Source organism: Podarcis raffonei, chromosome 13, assembly GCF_027172205.1.
Source record: "Podarcis raffonei isolate rPodRaf1 chromosome 13, rPodRaf1.pri, whole genome shotgun sequence".
NCBI classification, from domain to species: Eukaryota; Metazoa; Chordata; class Lepidosauria; order Squamata; family Lacertidae; genus Podarcis; species Podarcis raffonei.
Window position 1 is genome coordinate 46,138,595 of NC_070614.1, and position 19,339 is coordinate 46,157,933.

Sequence of the window (19,339 nt, forward strand, 5' to 3'; positions counted from 1 at the left end):
ACTGGCCCCAGAATCAATAACAAACCTGGCCTTCGCTTTTAGAGCAGGTGTGCTGGCAAACATAATCTTGTTTTCCACCAGCGTGGGCTTTTGCAGCTTGCCCCCCTGCTCCTGGCCATCAGACGTGCCTTTAGCCTTTGGTGGAGCTGTGCCAGCAAACATAGCCTTGTTTTCCACTGGCGTGGGCTTTTGCAACTTGCCCCCCCCCGCTCCTGGCCATCTGCAGGCTTTATCCTTTGTTTACATCTGGCCTTCCGGCCTCTGCATAGGCTCTGACCTTGGTTCTCACGAGAAACAGAGCTCTCAGCTGCCGACTCCTTGGCTCCCCCTGGAGGCTGGAATGCTGCCTGGGATGACGTGGCAGTCTGCTCCCCCTGCAGCTTGCAACCGGTGCCCTCAGCATCCCTGCATTCACTCACATTCTGGGAAACAGCCAGGACCTCCGATGCATTCAAACCCTGGGCTGGGATGATTGGCAGGTGGGCTTTTTTCAAAGCATCCCACATGTCACGTGCCGTGAGATTTCCAGCAAGCGTCTTTATTTCCTCCAGAGAGACGGATAAGACTATTAAATCAATGGCCTTCGAATTCTGGCCCTCCCATTTCTCTGTCCGAGGAACTGGAGTGGCTTCAGAGACAGTATGTCAGACTCCAAACTGACGCAGCAAACTCTCACACCATTTTGCCCAGGTCTGATAATTGTGCCGATTTAACTTAGGGCACTCAGTGGCCTCAGAAGCTTGGAAAAAATCCATTCCAGCTTTTTACGTGAGCCTTGCGTCTTTTTGCCTTCAAAGACGTCTTATCTCGGCAGCCCATAAATCACGATGCCTCTGGCTCGGCTCCCAGGCCAATTAGTTTTGCCGGACTTCAAAGACTTCTTCCGCGGCAAACAGAAAAGCCTCTGCTTTCGCTTTTCCAACATACCTTTCAGCAGTCTGTCGCTGTCTTACTCTCCTGCAAGTGCCGTGAATCTGGGCCCATAACCTGTTGTTGGGATACTGCCAGGGAGATAAAGTCCATCTGAGCCCCCAAGCTCGGTGCCGGACGATCCATCGACCTCCCGTAGTCACGCAGTACCAGCAATTTAGCGACACGAAGCCTCAGGCTTAGTGCACACTCTAACAGCAGAATTCACACAGCAAAAGTTGCACAGCAGGACAGCATATTTACAGTTTATTTTGCGTAGGTCAGAACAAAATAAGACATGACCGTCTGCTCCGACTGCTCAGGCAAAACAGCAGAAAACGAAAGGAACAGACAACATAAACATCCTGTGAGACAGGAAGATACGCAGGCTGTGACACAAACATCCTGCTCCCTTTTAAGGTGGAACGGAAATATCCTAACAGATAGATGATAGATAGATAGATGATAGATAAATAGATAGATAGATAGATAGATAGATAGATAGATAGATATAGACAGACAGACAGACAGATGATAGGAACATTTTTCTTCCTTTAAGACTATGGAATCATTTGGGGATATGGCATTTCTTTAAGTTCTCAGGCAAGATGCTGGCTGAACTTTAGGGTACCACTTTCTGTCTGGTGATTTCTCACCATTGAACTCTGCACTCAAATTCCCCTGTCTCAGACCTTCAAGGAGCAGATTCAACCTGCTTTTCCTAACTGAATTGTTAAAAATGCGTTTCTGATCAAAAGTGCCACTCAAAGTCCAAGATCCAATGAAGTAACTTTCTCCCTCTGCAATTATCCAGATCACAATAATTTTTCCAGCTAGAGAGAACTCTCAGGAGTTTCCTAAGGACACCAGGAAACAGTCAACAACCCAGCATAGTAAGAGCATTAAATATGCTCCTGTGCCAGTGAGATTCAGGAGTGTTGCATAGTGTGTGTGAGAGGTTTTACTGGTTTTGTTACTGTCAACACTTCTTTTTCATTTTCATTGAGTTTTAGTAATAATTTAAGTTCACATTCAAAGTATTTCTCTGTCTGCTGATGTTATAAAGAAAGCGAAAAGTGCAACCACCAACACAGCCAAAGTCAGAAGGGGGAGTTATTTGGACACAGAGGAACCTGCATCTTCTGAGAGAGGCTTTGAAGCTACCATGGTGAGGCTCTTGCTGCTCCTGCTGCTGCCTCACACAATGTGCAAAGGCAGGAGAATGAAGTGCCTTGCCGTTGATCCAATCCCTGTGCCTCATGAATGGTACCAGGCAGGTGACCTCCTCATTGGTGGGATTGCTTCTCACATCACTTACTATTTTAAGGAATTATTATTCATGGAACATCCTTCTCAGGACCTGTTTGACACCCCACAGTAAGCAATAATATGCCCCACAACCAAAGGGATATAAACCAATCCCATATTATCAGAAAAGAGAAAGTATGTTGATATGAACAATGGGTACATTAACAGTACATGGCCTCAGCTTACAGGATGGTACCAAAGTCAGTGAGTTTAAGCAAATGAAGCTCTTCTGAACATTCATTCCTCCAATCTCTGTAACTGCAAACTTTCATTCTTACCAAAGCCGCCAAAGAAGTCATAAACATTACACTTCAGCTTTGTTAATTTGAGCAAGTGTGTGTGTGTGTGTGTGTGTGTGAGAGAGAGAGAGAGAGAGAGAGAGAGATTTGAGAAGAGAACTAATTAAAAACAATGTAATTATAAAAAAATGGAGGATTCCTGTGACACCAAAAACAGTTAATGAAGGGTTGTATTGGTTAGTGGGTTTTCTTTTTTGGCTTCTTATTTTTTTAATATATTATGTGATGTGATGTTCTATTTTTAAGTTATGAACTGCCCTTAGATCTACCAGAGAAGGGCGATATACTAATTTAATAAATAAAAATGAATTATTATTATCATCATACATAACTGTGAACTTCTGTCACCATCAACAGGCAAAGTTTTATTCAGTGATATAGTTTCAGGTATAAAGAAATAAATACAGATATATAAATGCAGAGAGGCATGGTGCAGAAGTGCTATCAAAGGGAAATGAAATGCCAAAATCTGCAGGGAATGTAAATCACATACTTAATGTAGAGATACCAAATCACTCATAAGACAAATAAGTTCATTCTGCTAGGGTGCTTTGTACTGAAAGTGCAGAGGAAAGACCAAGAAAAGAGCAGGTGTGTCAAAGATACACTGCAGATCACAAATACAATTGCTCTACTCTATCATAACTCAGATTTTGGCTGAATGTGTTTTTTTGAATAGGAAGAGGACATAACGGTCTCATGCATTAAAGTATTTCCCCCTCCCTTTTTATATCTTCCCTATTTACAGTATAACCACAAAGTTCTATCAGAACATCCTGGCCTTGGTGTTTGCCATAAAAGAGATCAATGACAATCCAAAGATCTTGCCCAATGTCACCCTTGGTTTCCACATCTATGACAGCTATTCTGATGCGAGAATGACCTATCGAAGCACTTTGGACCTTCTCTTCAAACGGCAAAGATTTGTCCCCAACTACAAATGTGACACTCAGAAAAACCTCATGGCTGTGATTGGGGGACTTACTTCTGACACTTCTATCCAAATGGCAGATATCTTAAGTCTCTACAGGGCTCCACAGGTAGAATCAGTGCATAGGGGAATGTGGGGAAGTTGAATCTGACATTCTTTGATTCAGAAGGAAAAGAGAAATATTAGTGTGCGAAGGAAATATCCAGAATTTCCATTATTTTCAGATAACTAAAAAATATTGAGCCAGGATTTTTCTTCCATGACTATTTCAAGTTCCACCTTCAACCATCTGTAGGAAATGTTCTGCTAAATTATCATTTTCTTTTAGCTCACCTATGGCTCATTTGCTTCAGAAGAGATTCAATCAAGGCAGACAACTTCTTTTTATAGCATGGTCCCAAAGGAAATCCACCAATATGTAGGGATTATCCACTTACTTCAGTACTTCAGATGGATATGGGTTGGGCTCTTTGTTTCGAATAATAATAGTGGAGAACATTTCTTGAGGACCCTGGAGCTATTGTTTTCCAACAATGGGATCTGTTCAGCCTTCACAAAAAGAATCTCACTTCAAGCTCATATGGATAATATGGTAGGAATGTATGATATAATGGGAAGTATTTATAAAGGTCTCACAGATGAAAAGACCACGGCAGTTATATTCTATGGAGACTATGGGGCAATTTCATGGCTGAGAACTGTTTTACTTTTCCAATATAATGGAGGTAATCAAAACACATCATTTGGGAAGGTCTGGATCATGACAGCCCAGATAGATTTCCTATCAACCGGACTTCAGAGAAACTGGGATTTTCAAGGGTTGCAAGGTGCCCTTTCCTTTACAATTCACTCAAAAGAGCTTCTACAGTTCAACCATTTCCTTCAGAACATCCAAACACACTGGACCAAAGCAGATGGCTTTTGGAAGGACTTCTGGGAGCAGGCATTTGACTGTTTCTTTCCAGATCCTGGTATGCCAGTCATGGATGATGGAACGTGTACTGGAGAGGAGAGGCTGGAAAGTCTCCCGGCAGGTGTTTTTGAAATGCACATGACTGGGCAGAGCTACAGTATCTATAATGCTGCCTGTGCTGTAGCTCATGCATTGCATGCCATTTCCTCATCCAGATCCCTGCACAGAACAGTGACCGCTGGTTACAGTGTTGGATTTCCATCTCTGCAGCCTTGGCAGGTAATGTTGCAGAGCCAAATATTCTCATGTCTATGAACTGATTAACAGGAGTAGAACAGGAAATTGCTATATACAAAATTAGGCCTGTCATCTATCTGTTTCAGCATTGTGTACACTGACAGGCATGGGCTCTCCAGGGTTTGAGACAAGATGAGATTCCGAGTGTTACCGGAAGATTCTGGGGATTGAATCTGGGCCCTTTCCATGCAAGCAGCTGCTCCACCCGGGAGCTGCTACCCTTTACTGCCCCTCTTCTTATATGTAAAAAACCAAACAAACAAACGGAAAAATATTCTGCATCTTAGTCATGGTTGCTGGTTTACATTTCATCTTATAATTTGACCTTGGAGTCTGTTTCGCATGGGAACCTCAAATAGTTTGATTCTTCTTCTTCTTTTTAAATAGATCAACTCATTTCTTCAAGGTGTTTCATTTAACAACTCAGCGGGAGAAACGGTATCATTTAATGATAAGAGGGAAGTGAGAGGAGGATTTGACATCATGAATCTGGTCACATTCACAAACACGTCTTTCAAGAGAGTGAAAGTTGGATCGGTGGGTCTCAGTGATAGAGGAGATAAGGAGTTAATCCTCCATGTGGACAAAATTCTATGGCACCAAAGTTTTAACCAGGTATGGATTGGAGTTACCAAACTGCAAAGAGCTTGCTGGTATGACTAAAGTTACTAAATAACAACACGCATTGTAAGAACAACAATGATGTCTAGTGCATTCAGAAATATGATGCGAAACTGATATGCCAAATCTCCCTTTTCTCACTTTGAAATCAGTAGTACCTTGAAAGTGCACTAAAAATGAAGCATAAGATTGTCCTGTGGGTGCCATATAGGAAAGCACTTCCACCTTCAACTCCTCTCATATTTTTGTACAGGTGCTTCCCTCTTCTTTGTGCAATGAACCCTGCCACTCTGGTCATCAGAAGAAAAGGAAGGAAGGGGAAAAGTTTTGTTGTTATGATTGTGCTCCATGCCCAGCAGGGAAGATCTCAAACCAGACGGGTAGGTAAAGCTCTTGAATCCTGATGACCAAACAAAGAGACTGATATACAGGCGGGGCTTGAGCTGGGCCACTTATATTTAGTGAACATAACAAGATCAGGAGAGGAGGATAAATTCAAAATGCAGAACTGTAGCCATTGGGTTACACAAAGGCCATACTCTGGTTTCTCTTCAGATCGTATAAATCTTTCGCCTTTTACAAAATGCAGAACTTCAGCCATTGGGTGACACACAGCTCTTTTTTAAAGCCAGAACTCTCCGGAACTCAGTTCTGGTACCTCTGAGGTGGGCATCATTGCTGTCAGGGAACTGACATCAGAGGTTAGCGGAGAGGGAAGTCGCTCCAATGATGCAGGGGAGGGAACTAGCAAGGAGAGAGAGAGAGCTTCCGCTGGGGAAGGAAACCAAGGTGGCACCAGGAAGAAAGGGGAGGCTGAGAGTACTTCGGAGGGAAGGCTCCGAGACTCTTCCAGTGAGATCAGTGGGGAGAGCGCAGGACCTCCGCTTGGCACGCCTACTCTGCGCAGAAGGCTTCCGCGCAGAGAAGCTAGGCGGAGACTTGCTGTCAAGGAATTCTTATGTTGGAAGAAGTTCAGGAAATGCCCACTGACGGATTCTGCCAGTGATTGAGACAGTCACGTTGTAAGGGGCTGTCAAACCAGGGAAAGGTTTTAGCTATACAACCCGCTTGGAGCAGTTTGGAGTTTTACGCATAAGCAACCCCAATTCCCATTACAATTGCCATACTAAGAGAATGAGGGAGGTGTTCATGGTGAATTACAACTAATGGTCAGTTATGGAGCAGAGCCCACTTCCCTAAGCAAACTAAGGAATAGTGGAATTAGGGGTGTGGCAACCCAGTGACAGCTTATGCATTCCCCGAGTAAGCAGGAGCTATGAAAGGGAAAGCTTCAGGCCAGCAAAGGGAAGCATTCGCTCTCCTACAATCTGTGGTATTCTATTGAATTTGAAGCCCTGGCTGACCCGGCGTTGGTTTGCAATTGTGTTAGAAGTTTAATTGCTGCTTCACCAGAGGAAGCAAGGGTACTCAGGTATAAATCCAACTATGATTGTGGGAGGGAGAAAGACCCAGCAAAGGAGTGGAAGCCCTGATAGGCTAGCAAGTGGTACTTCAAAAGACAGCAACTGGCAGGCTGCAAGCGAAAGTGAGCAGAGAGAGAGCCCTGCACAAATGAACAAGCCTTAAAGGGGCAGTGCACCAAACCAAAAGGTTTGCTCCTTATGTAGAACCCCAAAGCTGACCTCCACATCTCATGCCATTTTTAAATGCTACAGTATGTTCACTGCTGGGTGGTGTGCTGTCTCTCATGGCCAATGTGCCACAAATGTGCCTCAGCAGCCAGTACTGCTGTGGCAGAACAGCCATAATGTACAATTTATCACAACACATGGTTCATTCAATGGGCTAGGTCAGATGAATTGGAACTGAATTTCTAGCCAAGCTTTTATTTATGTTTCTCAGATATGGACGTATGTTTTACTTGCCCAGAAGATCAGTATCCAAACCAGAAGAGAAATGGATGCATCCCCAAAGTTATACATTTTTTGTCCTATGAAGAACCTTTAGGGATCACTTTAGCCTCACTTAGTGTCTTGTGTTCTTTGATTACTGCTTTGGTGTTGGCTATTTTTATCCGGCACAAAGATACCCCCATAGTCATCGCCAACAACCGAGATCTCACCTACACTCTCCTGGTCTCCCTCCTGCTCTGCTTCCTCTCCTCTTTGCTTTTCCTCGGCCAGCCTGGGAAACTGACCTGTCTTCTCCAACAACCTGCTTTCAGCATCATCTTCTCTGTTGCTGTTTCTTGTGTGTTGGCCAAGACCATCATTGTTTCTCTAGCATTCATAGCCACAAAGCCAGGATCTAAGATGAAGAAATGGGTGGGAAAGAGACTGGCCCATTCTATTGTCCTTTTAGGTTCCCTCATTCAAGTTGGTATCTGTACTCTGTGGCTGACAACGTCTCCCCCCTTCCCTGATCTAGACATGAAATCAGTAGCTGAAGAAACCATTGTGCAATGTAATGTTGGGTCTGTCACCATGTTCTACGGTGTCTTAGGCTACATGGGACTCTTGGCCCTCACCAGCTTCATTGTGGCCTTCCTGGCCCGCAAGTTACCTGACAGTTTTAATGAAGCCCAGTTCATCACCTTCAGTATGTTAGCATTTTGCAGTGTTTGGGTCTCTTTTGTTCCCACCTACCTGAGCACAAGAGGGAAACACATGGTGGCTGTGGAGATCTTCTCCATCTTGGCCTCCAGTACTGGGTTACTGGGTTGTATCTTTTCCCCAAAATGCTACATCATTGTGCTGAGGCCTGAACTGAACAGCAGGGATCAATTAATACGAAGAAAGATTTAAGAAAGGATTAAGACATCTGTTTTCACTCACAATAGCATTTCTTCTTAAACCGCTTTGAGATTTTTTTTTTTTGGACAATCAATAAAATTGTATAATTTTTATGAAATCAATAAATACAGACCCTAGTTCCTGTTGGGAAATTAGCTGGAAAAAAATCCTATAAAATTAGTTATACACTACAGACATAAATCACCTTGAAAGTAGTTTAATGATTAAGATTTTAGTAGGTACAATGTGTGAAGGGGAGTTTTATTTGTTTCTCCCACAAACAACTTTACACACACAAAGTTTCTTTGGTTTTCTGGGTAAAAAGAATAACTGTTTAATCAACAAAGTAACAAAGTGTGACCTCCAGGGGAAGATCAGTAGCTCAGAAGCAGAGCATCTGCCTTGCATGCAGAATGTTGCAGCTCCAGGTAGGGCTAGGAAAAGACTCCTATCTAAATCCCAGGAGAGGCTGGTGCCAGGGAGTGTAGACAATGCCAAGTCAGTTGGAGCAAGGGTTTGGCAATGTATAAGGCATTTCTATTGGGTTTAGGCTATTTGGAGAACCTTCCAAAATAAGTTATGCAGCCTCCCACCACTAGATGGCAGTAAAGGTTCTTCCATTCTTAGAAGAAAGCAGCCATTTACTGGCTGAGGTTTCTCTGACTCTGGTATGACAACCACTAAGGGCTGCAGAAGTTACTGAGCTTTGGAAGGAGCACACTTGGGTGTTTGTCTGCATTATTAAATTGGAGGGAGATGCCCATGGGCTCCAGGATGGACTCAATAACTTGGCTAACTCGGTGGAGGCATCTCTTTGGACTACTCGTCCTATATCAGTGGACTATTGGTAAGGAAACTTAGCTTATGAAACAGATACATAAATAAGCAAAGTGGGAAACAATTAAATATGAAGCCTGCTGTGTAGGAGGCTTTAGTTCAGGGTTTCAGCCAGCTAGTCGTGACCCTTTCTGTAGTACTTTCTTACACTCATTCTCTCCCCTATTTTTCCATCCTTCCTGAGAGAGAACAGAACTCCTTGTGCACTGCTCATATTTTAAGAACATGGGTCTGGGAGGGTGGCTAGGTCTTTGTGTGAAAATTTCAGATTTAAAAACACAGTTTTAAAAAAGTGAAGAATGGGCAGAGGAAGGAAAATTGTGTTTCAATTTTTTCCATCCATTCCCTTCCTTTATACCCTGTGCAGTAGTGCTTTAATTCATGTACTGCAGTTTTGACATTATTTCTTGACTTCCTTCTACCAATTGCTGAATGAAAACTGACTGTGTACATTAAGGGAAACCTTTAGCATCCTTTTAATACCTTCTTCAATATCCTGCAGTCTGCGGCTCTGATTCCCAGGTGACCCAGAGTCCTGTATCAGAAAACGTCCAGGAAGGGGGACTGTTTGCCATCACCTGCAGCAACCCCAATGAATATCGCATCCATTTTTGGTACCGTCAGCAGCCTGGAAGAGCACCGACCCTCCTCTTGTATATAGCATCCCAAGAAAAGAACGAAACCAAAGGACGTTTCACAGCAGAGTACTTGGAGAAGGGAAAGAAAAGTCGCCTGCATCTCTCTGGTGCAAAGATTCAAGATTCAGGCACTTACTTTTGTGGCGTAGAGCACAGTGGTGCTGGAAGGGAGAGACTCATGACTATAAGTTCAGGTCTTCTTCAGCTCTGATGTTCACCTTTACTCTGTGATACTCTGCTGCTGAAAACGTTCCCCTACAAATGTTCATAAAGCCCAATATTAAAGAACTTACCAAGTCTCTCTCTCTATTACACACGCACATGTACACACACACACACACACACACACAGACATGGGGAGAGAGAGAGAGAGAGAGAGAGAGAGAGAGAGAGAGAGGGAAATTTGTGTTAGGGAAATATGAATCTTTCAGTTTGGTTTCCCTTGTTTCCCATTATTTTGCCTATCTTCTGTTTTCCACATTTTGCCTGTTTTTTCATCCCCCTCGGAAGAAAAATCCTTCCAAGGATTTTAGTGTAGAGACTAAAATAGTTATATTGTTCCATTAAGTGGTCTTGACGAGAAACTGCTATGCAGAAAGGAAACAACAGCATACTTGGCGTGATTTAAAGAGAGTGAGAAAGCTATGTTACCAATAAGGAAACATTTAGAGACATCAGGAGTCAGGGAAGGCAACAAATCCTGCTGTAGGAACTCCAAAAATAATTGCGGATTCAGCCCTTTATGCATAGTCAGAGTTGGTGCTGGGTGGGGCTGTCACCCCGGCACAGTTTTTTTGTTTTGTTTGTTTGTTTGTGGGGGAACCTTCCTCACAAGGCCCTGCCAGCTTCTGGGGCTTGGAGGATGTCGTGGGCTGTTGTGTCCTTCCCACTCGCCCTCCAGGACACAACAGGTCAGGGCACACACACACACAATTCTCTCTTTCCCCCGCCCCAAATCTAGTGCAGATGCAGACTTTACATTGATAGTTTATGATGTTTCTATTATTCGTTACTTTGGGATATTACAGCAATTCATAAATTTAATCAAATATTGAAAAAGAAGCTCCCCCCCTCCCCGCTCCAGCTCAGATTCTGAAAGTGGAGGTACATTCTTTGGGCCAAATTAGAAAATTCCTCCCTTATGCAGATTTCCTTTCAGGCTGCTTGAAAGGAGCAAAATCTGACATCCCTTTGATCCTCTGAAAGTAGGCGCATAAAACCAAGCCACAAGTTTGTGGTCTGTGTCATAGAAGCTCCGTGTGAGACTGACTTGATGCACACTTATCCATTCTCGCACACAAATGAAAAGACAATGTTGACTCTTGGAGAAGTGATGGCTGTTTTGTTCCTGGTCCTCTCCGCAGGTACTCTCTCTTGTGAATTGTTTATACCTCTGGATCTTGGCATGACTTAAAGTCCAGGGCTCAGTTAGGGGCACTTTGCTTACATGAGATGGGCATCAGGATCTTCCCTTTGGTTCCCCAGATGTAAGCAGCTGTCCATCTTACGCTAATGGTTCTTCAGATTATGTCTATTTCCTTCCTTCCTTCCTTCCTTCCTTCCTTCCTTCCTTCCTTCCCCCCTCTCTCCTCTGCCTCATTCCATTTTCCCCCTTCATGAAGTTCTCTCTCCTTTTGTTCAATTCTATTTCTAAAGGATAAGAGAAATGACCTGGCCTCTCCCTGTTATTCTGTCTCTTCCCTGTGTTTCAGGCCAAGGTCAAGCTGTAACCCAGGACTCCTTTGTGTCGGCTGAGGCAGGAGAGCCCACCCAGCTGAATTGCTCCTATTCGGGATCTCCAAATACCTTGCAATGGTACAAACAGCACCCGAGTGGACAGATCCAGTTCATGGCCTTGCTCTATAACACCAAGTCCACCACTGAGCCTCATGGCTATTTCAGTATGAGCCTGAATACAAAGGAGCCAGTCACGTTTTTAACTCTGCACCGCACTCAAGTTGAAGATTCTCTTGTCTACTTCTGCGCAGAGAGTCACAGTGATGTACAGGCACATCCTGCCAATCACAAAACCTGCTGTCAAGGGAGCCACAGGGAGAAACAAAGCTTTGCCCTGAATCAAAAGCCTTCTGGATTAGTAAAATTTATATTCAGTCTCCTGAAATTTTACACACCACGTCAAACTGATAGATTTTCAGGCAGTTCTCTTAAGAACTGATGTGCCAAATCCAATGTTTATACTCTCTCTCTCTCTTTTTTTGCCTTTTTCACCATTTTGTAAAACAATTTTGGTGGTTTGTTTAAAAAAAACCCCTCAACTATTTTGTGGTCTTCCTAAAAAAAGCTGAACAACCTTCGGGTTGTCCTGGTTTTTACTTTTTGAAATATGGTAACCCCATTCAAAAGAATACTTAAATTATTCTGCATGTCATGGACATGACTTAATAATAATACCTTTATTGTCAATGTACAACCTGTGTACAACCGGTACAACAATGTAGAACCGGTCTGTTGTTGCTGCAGCATCTCCGGATGGTGCTGAGAAGTTCACATCTTTAACTCTGCACCACACTCAAGTTGGAGATTCTCTCGTCTACTTCTGCAGTGCTGCGAAGGCACATCCTGCCAGTCACAAAACCTGCTGTCAAGGGAGTCACAGGGAAAAACAATGTTTTGCACCAAAAGCAACAACAAACCCACAACTTCCAGATTAGCAGAATTCATATTAAGTCTCCTAGGCGCATAGGCAAGGCAAAGGAATGACAGGCTGTTTTGGTCCTGTTCCTCTCCACATGTATTTTCTCTCCTGCAAAGTGTGAATGCCTTTGGATCTCAGCATGGCTTAAAGTCCAGGGCTCAGTTAGGGACACTTGGATTGAATGGGATGGGCAGCACAATATCTTTATAATAATAATAATTTATTATTTATACCCCGCCCATCTGGCTGGGCCTCCCCAGCCACTCTGGGCGGCTTCCATAGAAACCAAAAATACAGTAAAATATCACACGTTAAAAACTTCCCTGAACAGGGCTGCCTTAAGATGTCTTCTGAATGTCAGGTAGTTGTTTATCCCTTTGACATCTGCTGGAAGGGCATTCCACAGGGCGGGTGCCACTACCGAGAAGGCCCTCTGCCTGGTTCCCTGTAGCTCTGCTTCTCGCCAGATTCCCTCATCTTTGGATGTGATCAGCCACAGGGATGTACAAACTGCTCATTAGATCAGGTCCATTGCAAAAAATAAAATAAAATCTTTCTCTCCTTTACATCTCTCTCTCTCTCCCCTCTGCCTCATCCCTTCTTTCCCTCCACTCTCCTTCCAAGGGATAAGAAAAATGACCTGGCCTCTTACTGATGTTCCTTTTCTCCTTTAGGTGTTTCAGGCCAAAGAGAAGCTATAATCCAGAAGGACACATTTGTTTCTGTCATGGCGCGACACCACATCCAGCTGAATTTGCTCCTATACAGGATCTCTGAGTACCCTGCAGTGCTGCACACAGCATCAGAGTGGACAGATCAGTTCATGGCCTCACTTTATAAAAGCATGTCCACCATCATGGCATGTCCACCAGGCATGCTGGCTTGCCCCGGCGATTGAGGGAGCCGACACCGTGTGAAGTGCTCACATCACTTGCACACACCCCTCAACATGCTGTGCGTGCACTGAGTGGCTTGTGCGCATGAAGCGAGTACATTGTGTGGCATGCACGAGTGACATGAACATGTTCCACTCCACGCATGCACGGCAGGCACACATTCCCATGGAATATTGAAAATTTAAGGGTGGGCCTTAGATGTTGCCCCTGCTTCCAACTCTACAATTCCATGTTTCTATGACCTGGAAAGGGACGCGGGTGGTGCTGTGGGTTAAACCACAGAGCTTAGGGCTTGCCGATCAGAAGGTCGGCGGTTTGAATCCCCACGACGGGGTGAGTTCCCATTGCTTGGTCCCTAGCCAACCTAGCAGTTCGAAAGCACATCAGAGTACAAGTAGATAAATAGATACCACTCTGGCGGGAAGGTAAATGGTGTTTCCGTGCGCTGCTCTGATTTGCCAAAAGCGGCTTAGTCATGCTGGCCACATGACCCAGAAGCTGTACGCCAGCTCCCTCGGCCAGTAAAGCGAGATGAGTGCCGCAACCCCAGAGTCGTCCATGACTGGACCTAATGGTCAGGGGTCCCTTTACCTTTACCTTTATGACCTGGAAATTCTCCATCTGAAACCCTGGAGAGCTGCACCGAGCCCGTGCAAAATTAGTAGTCTGTCATTACAGATAAAATTACTGTGCTGATACACACACATGCACAAATCAGCTGAGCAACCATATAGGGGTAATTCGTTTTGTGAAACAATTCTTGGCTGCAATTTAAGTAGAGGCATGCAGTGTGCATGTTTTATCACATGGTGGTGCCACCAGGCCGCTTTGAGTGACACAGCCTTTCTTAGTCTTCCAGGAGGACTAAACCCTGCCCCTTTGTTCCTTCAAAGAGATTCAGCCTGAACCAGCTTGCTTTTAATATCTAAGGCTCCAGGTCTGCTTTCTTTGCTCCCTCTCTCATGCCGCATCTTGGATCTTCTGCAACAGGGAACTACAGACTCTTGGCTCTTTTCCTCCTCACTCAAGGGAACTTTATTCTGAAAAAAAAAGAAAGAATCTCTCTTCTCTTTCTCATCTGGGATTTTATAAAGAAGTTTCCATTTCAGATGGTGAATAATGCCCATTTCTGGAATCTCGATCATTGTGATGTTTTGTTCATTAGGTAGGTAGCTTTTTCCCTTTTCAAAAAATCCAGACTTTAAATCTTTGCTCCCAAGACTGTGCTGATTTCTTTCCATTTGGCAGTTTAAGTATTTTATAGAATCATAGAACTGTAGAGTTGGAAGGGACCCTAAGGATCAGTGCTTTCCCCTCTAGAAAATAGGTATCCACCACGAAGTTGTTACAGTACATGTCACACTTTTTAATAACAACAAAAATGAGGTCCCGGTACCTTGAGTACCCCCTTTAAAAAAGCATGCTGAGAATCATCTAGTCCAACAGCCTGCAATGAAGGAAAATGTTGCTGTCCCATATGGGGACTGAACCTGCAACCTTGACATCATCAGCACCACACTCTAACCAACTGAGCTATTGTGGTGCCAAAGGCTAATGTGGTCCAGCGAGAGGTCTTTGTTATTTGGCATTCCTCCTCTTCTGGACAAAAATCTAGGATCCTGCTTATGGAAGCATCCTGGGACCCTACATCAGCTTTCCCCAACCTGGTGCCCTTCGCATGTCTTGGAACATTGCATCCAGCCGCTACAGCCAAGGTATCCAGTGATCAGGGATGTAGTACTACAACAGCATGTGGAAGGCAGGCGGTTGAAGGAGGCTGACCTGCATCAAGGATGGAGAACTGGCGTCCCTTCAAATACTGTTGGACTCCAGCTCTTAACAGGTCCAACCATGGTCAGTGATCAGGGATGGTGGGAGCTGTAGTCCAACCACATATTCCCCATTCCAGACCTACATGAAGAACAGGTTATGACTTGGGTCAGCCTCTTCTCCCCTATCTTCTGATTCCCATGAGCATTTGATTTCAGCAGGCCATTGAAATGCATCATCATCATCATCATCATCATCAGGCTTTATATACCACCCATGCTATTGTTTGAGTATAATTTGCAATACATGGACCTAAATGCATTGTTATAGAGAAGGAGCATAAGCATATGTAATAACTAAGAGATGTTTTGAATGGCTTTGGGGAGGAGAGGGTCTGTAATTACAAATCCATGAAGTCACAATCTTGGTCTATGTTTGTCCATTGGTGCTAAGAATGTCCAGTTGATGTACTTCCATCCTCCTTGGTTTCTCAGGGTTTCTTCAGTGCGAAGCTCAGATCTTCCAAGATCCCTTTGTGGAAGCATCAGATGGAAGAAAACTGAACCTCTCCTGCACTTATTCTGATTCATCCCAAACCATCCACTGGTACCGGCAACAACCTAACCAAACAGTTCAGTTCATTGTCTCTGGATACAGTTCAGGAGTGAAGAGTAACAATCCAGAGGGGGTCTTGCTTGTAGCTGGAGATCGAAAGTCCAATGTGTTCTCTTTCAACAAAGTAACCTTGGAAGACTCTGCAGTGTACTACTGTGCTCTGAGTGACACAGTGCTACACCCTGGTGTCTCTGCTGTGTAACAAACCTTTCTGCCTCACCCTAAATAAAGGTTGGGTTGTTGGTGGAGGGGAACAGAACTACAAATGAAAAAGCACATGGCCAGTTTTCCCTGCAGAGACAGATTGCATGTTTCCTAAATGTTCCCAAGGTCAAATAAATAACAGCTGGCCACAGGAGATGCATTTGACGTTCTAATAATCCCTTCCTAAATCCAACAGCATCCAGAATTTGGAGTGTTTGCTGGATAATCTTTTCACAAACAATGGATGGGGAACCTGTGGCTCTCCAGATGTTCTCAGACTAAGGATCCCATCATCTAGCAACAGGCCAGCAACGCCTGGAGGACCACACCTTCTCCAGCTATAATTCCAGGGTTTTCAGACAGGAGATTTTCCCACCTGTACCTGGAGATGCCTGGGATTGAACTTGGCACCTTCTTCATGCAACACAGGTGCTCTACTACCGGGTTTCAGCCCTTCCCCAAAACAAATCCTGGATCAAGCCAGCAACCTTGGTGTTACTTGCAACCAAACCTTAGCCAGCTGACTCAACCAGCTGGGATTTCTTCTCTGTAAAACAGGGTGGTTCAGTAGATGAATTTTCTTGATTCTCAGACAAACAGAATGGCATGAGTTGAAGTGGATCTCAGCAATTTCTGGAGGGCCACACTTTCCTCACCTCATCCATTTCCTAAATGCTTCATTTTGATGCTAGGCAGAGGCTGCAAATCATTTTTAAAAGGGAATTTTAAAAGCCATTCTTCCTATTAAATAAATAATAAAAGCATCAGTATCAGCAAATGAAATAAATTAGAAAAGAAGGAAGTATATATATATATATTTTAAAGCAACAGCAACAACCTTGGATTAAATGACCAGTGCATCATTTTATTTATTCATTTCACTATATGTATATTCTATTTAATCAACAAAAGCGTCTAAGCAGTTTACATGAAACAATATAAAATATGCATTTAAAATGCCTATAAAATCAAACTTAAAAAAACAAGTGGACATAGAATGGATCAAAATGGGGAAATAATCAGCAGTTTTAGAAAGAAACATATATGATAAAATTACAGGAGTGGAGCAGGTAAACGACTGGCTGTGCCAAAATTGGGGAGGCTGCAGACACTGCCCACCAGCTGATCAGGGGGCCTGCAAAGTCTCATCCATCACATTGGGCATGGGCCACTGATCAGCTGATAATTATGTGATCGCAAAGCACTGAACATGGCAGGGCTTAGCAAGTACTGCTATTGAGGTGGACTGCCACCCAGCCTACTTGTTAAATCTGGCCTGTGGGATAAGGGGGAGATAATTATCAGTCCCTGGTTTAGACTTATGCATGGCAAGAAAATATTTCATCCCTCTATGTGTTGGAGATTTTCACTGGCACACTGCATGAGCAGGCATAGGCAAACCTGGCCCTCCAGCTGTTTTTGGACTGCCATTCCCATCATCCCTGACCACTGGTCCTGTTAGCTAGGGATGATGGGAGTTGTAGTCCCAAAACAACTGGAGGGCTGAGTTTGCCTTTGCCTGGCATTGACATTGTATTTTGGCCTCTATATTCTGATGCCCACTAGGAGGCAGCGCTGTCAATGAAGAATGATGTTCATTCTCCACCTTTTGTTCCCCTTTCTAATTCAGCTAAGGGACCATCCACAAAGTACACCTATATTTCAAGTGAAGAAACTTTAGCTTCTGCTCCCTTCTCACACTCTGCCCCCAAGCTTGAACCAATTCTTTGCTACGAGCTATACTCATCATGCCTTGTTGCATGACCTAGATTATGGTTCCCCCCTACAGAGCTCCTCCTCCTCCTGCTCTTGCTTGCCTTCGGAGGTGTACATCCCATCCCTAAAAGAGAAGCTGAAGAATATCATCTGCAGAGTCATGTCCCTAGAAGAGGAAAACCACAAAGTGGTTTAACCCAAACCAGAAAAAGGAAGCAAACATTTCTTATGTCACCTGTGCTACAGAAGAGCCACTGCTGGAGATCCAGATAAGGAGCCTGATTTACTGCTGAGGATAAATTCAAACTCACACCAGGTTGAAGGAGATTAGATCAAGACTTACGGGTCAACATGATATTTGCATCAGCATTCATTATGTTTTTGGTTTTAACTTCACGTAAGTATATTTTTTAAAATAGTAATAATGATGATGATTGCCTCCTTACTCATTATATTATTCTATCACAGTAGACTTCAGGTCAGTATTTCTACATTTGATATGGTTTTTGTAATTCAACACCATCTAAAAAAGGTAAAGGTAAAAGACCCCTTTGACAGTTATGTCCAGTCGAAGGCGACTATGGGGCCACAGGTCTCCCATCACTGTTGTGTTCCTTCAGAGAGAGGTTTTTCTGTCTCCTGATTGCATCCATGCCATAATTTTTTCAGAAACTTGGGTAACGATTTCATCAGCCTCACTCTCTCACCATTCACTGTGGATCACAGGAACTCTGTGTTGCTTTCTTGATCTGTCTCCTCCTTGGTTTTCTTTCTTACTCTGCTTAATGTGTCCAGGGACGTTCTTGAGAACTTCCCCTTCCCAACATGATTAAAGTATTGGATCCTTTAAAACAAGGTCCTGATACAGGATCAGCAGGAAAGTCAAATGGGAGATGCACCTCAGAAGTATAAGCCAGTCAAATAACATCTCCTACTTGCATTATTATAGTCATTATTCAAGGAGTCGTTCAAAAGCCACAGCAGAGCCTCCTGCTCTGCATTTTGTCCCTCTCCTCTTTCTGACCACCTATCCTTCCTCTGCAATAGGTAACAGAATGGAGAGTTGGGCTGTGACTCTCATGGTGATGACCCAATTGTGTGGTTTTCCATGCTGCTCAAGTCTTCTCGCACATTATAATAGCTTCTGTATTGGGTCCAATCATATTGAACACAGAACATTCTGCCTTTTTTAAAACATAGAATAATAACCACATACTGTTTCTCTCCAGAAGAGTCTAGAGGTGATGAATCCATAAATCAAACTCCAAGTCACCTAGATGTAAAGGAAGGAGCCCAATTGTTCATCAACTGTACCTATGAATATTCTGGATATCCCTATCTGTTTTGGTATGTCCAGCAACTTGATGGTGGGACACCCCAACTGTTGCTGAAAGAGGAGCTTGCAGATCACACTCAAACCAAAAGAGAAGAGTTCTCTGCTAAACATGTCAAGAGAAACAAATCCTTCCATCTGCAAAAAGAAGCTACTGAGATGAACGATTCAGCTGTTTATTTCTGTGCCTTGAGAGACACAGTGGTTGACCTAGCAGAAGAGCTGGGATAAAAACCACCAGCAAAATGGAGATGAAATATAATTTCTAGAAGCATTGATTCTCAGTGCCCAGACCCAGATGGACACACCATTGACTATTAAATCTGTTAACCAAGTTGAGAATAAATACTCAAAATTTTGATAAACTTATTTTGGGGTGGTTTAAGAACTTTCTGCACTGTTGAGTGCTTGGTTTCTAGACATTGTCTTGGTATTAGTAACAGTTGCTCAGGAAGAAGCAGAACTTAACAGACAGCAGAATAATTCTGTAAATGGATAATAATAATTCAATTTGATTCACTTAAAATAATTAATGAAGTATAAATGTGGTTGCCTTCTGTGAAGGACTGAAGGAACCAGAAGATAACGTACAGCCCAATAAAGGATCATCCACAGCTAGAAAGAAATTTCCACTTCATGTTGC

General features: G+C 43.6%; 1 protein-coding gene across 1 annotated transcript; it reads left to right on the forward strand.

The window, feature by feature from the left end:
• Positions 1-2,074: 2,074 nt before the first annotated feature.
• Positions 2,075-8,043, forward strand: LOC128399082 (vomeronasal type-2 receptor 26-like). Its single transcript, XM_053360343.1, has 5 exons — positions 2,075-2,286; positions 3,265-3,556; positions 5,045-5,194; positions 5,532-5,658; positions 7,142-8,043. The coding sequence occupies exons 1-5, from the start codon at positions 2,075-2,077 to the stop codon at positions 8,041-8,043; spliced, it is 1,683 nt and encodes a 560-aa protein (XP_053216318.1).
• The last annotated feature ends 11,296 nt before the right edge of the window (positions 8,044-19,339 follow it).

Coding starts and splice junctions, on each gene's coding strand:
- LOC128399082 (XM_053360343.1), top strand. CDS start 2,075: ATGGTGAGGCTCTTGCTGCTCCTGCTGCTGCCTCACACAATGTGCAAA. Junction 3,557..5,044: donor GTCTCTACAGGGCTCCACAG/GTAGAATCAGTG, acceptor CTTTTTAAATAG/ATCAACTCATTTCTTCAAGG. Junction 5,195..5,531: donor AGAGAGTGAAAGTTGGATCG/GTGGGTCTCAGT, acceptor ATTTTTGTACAG/GTGCTTCCCTCTTCTTTGTG.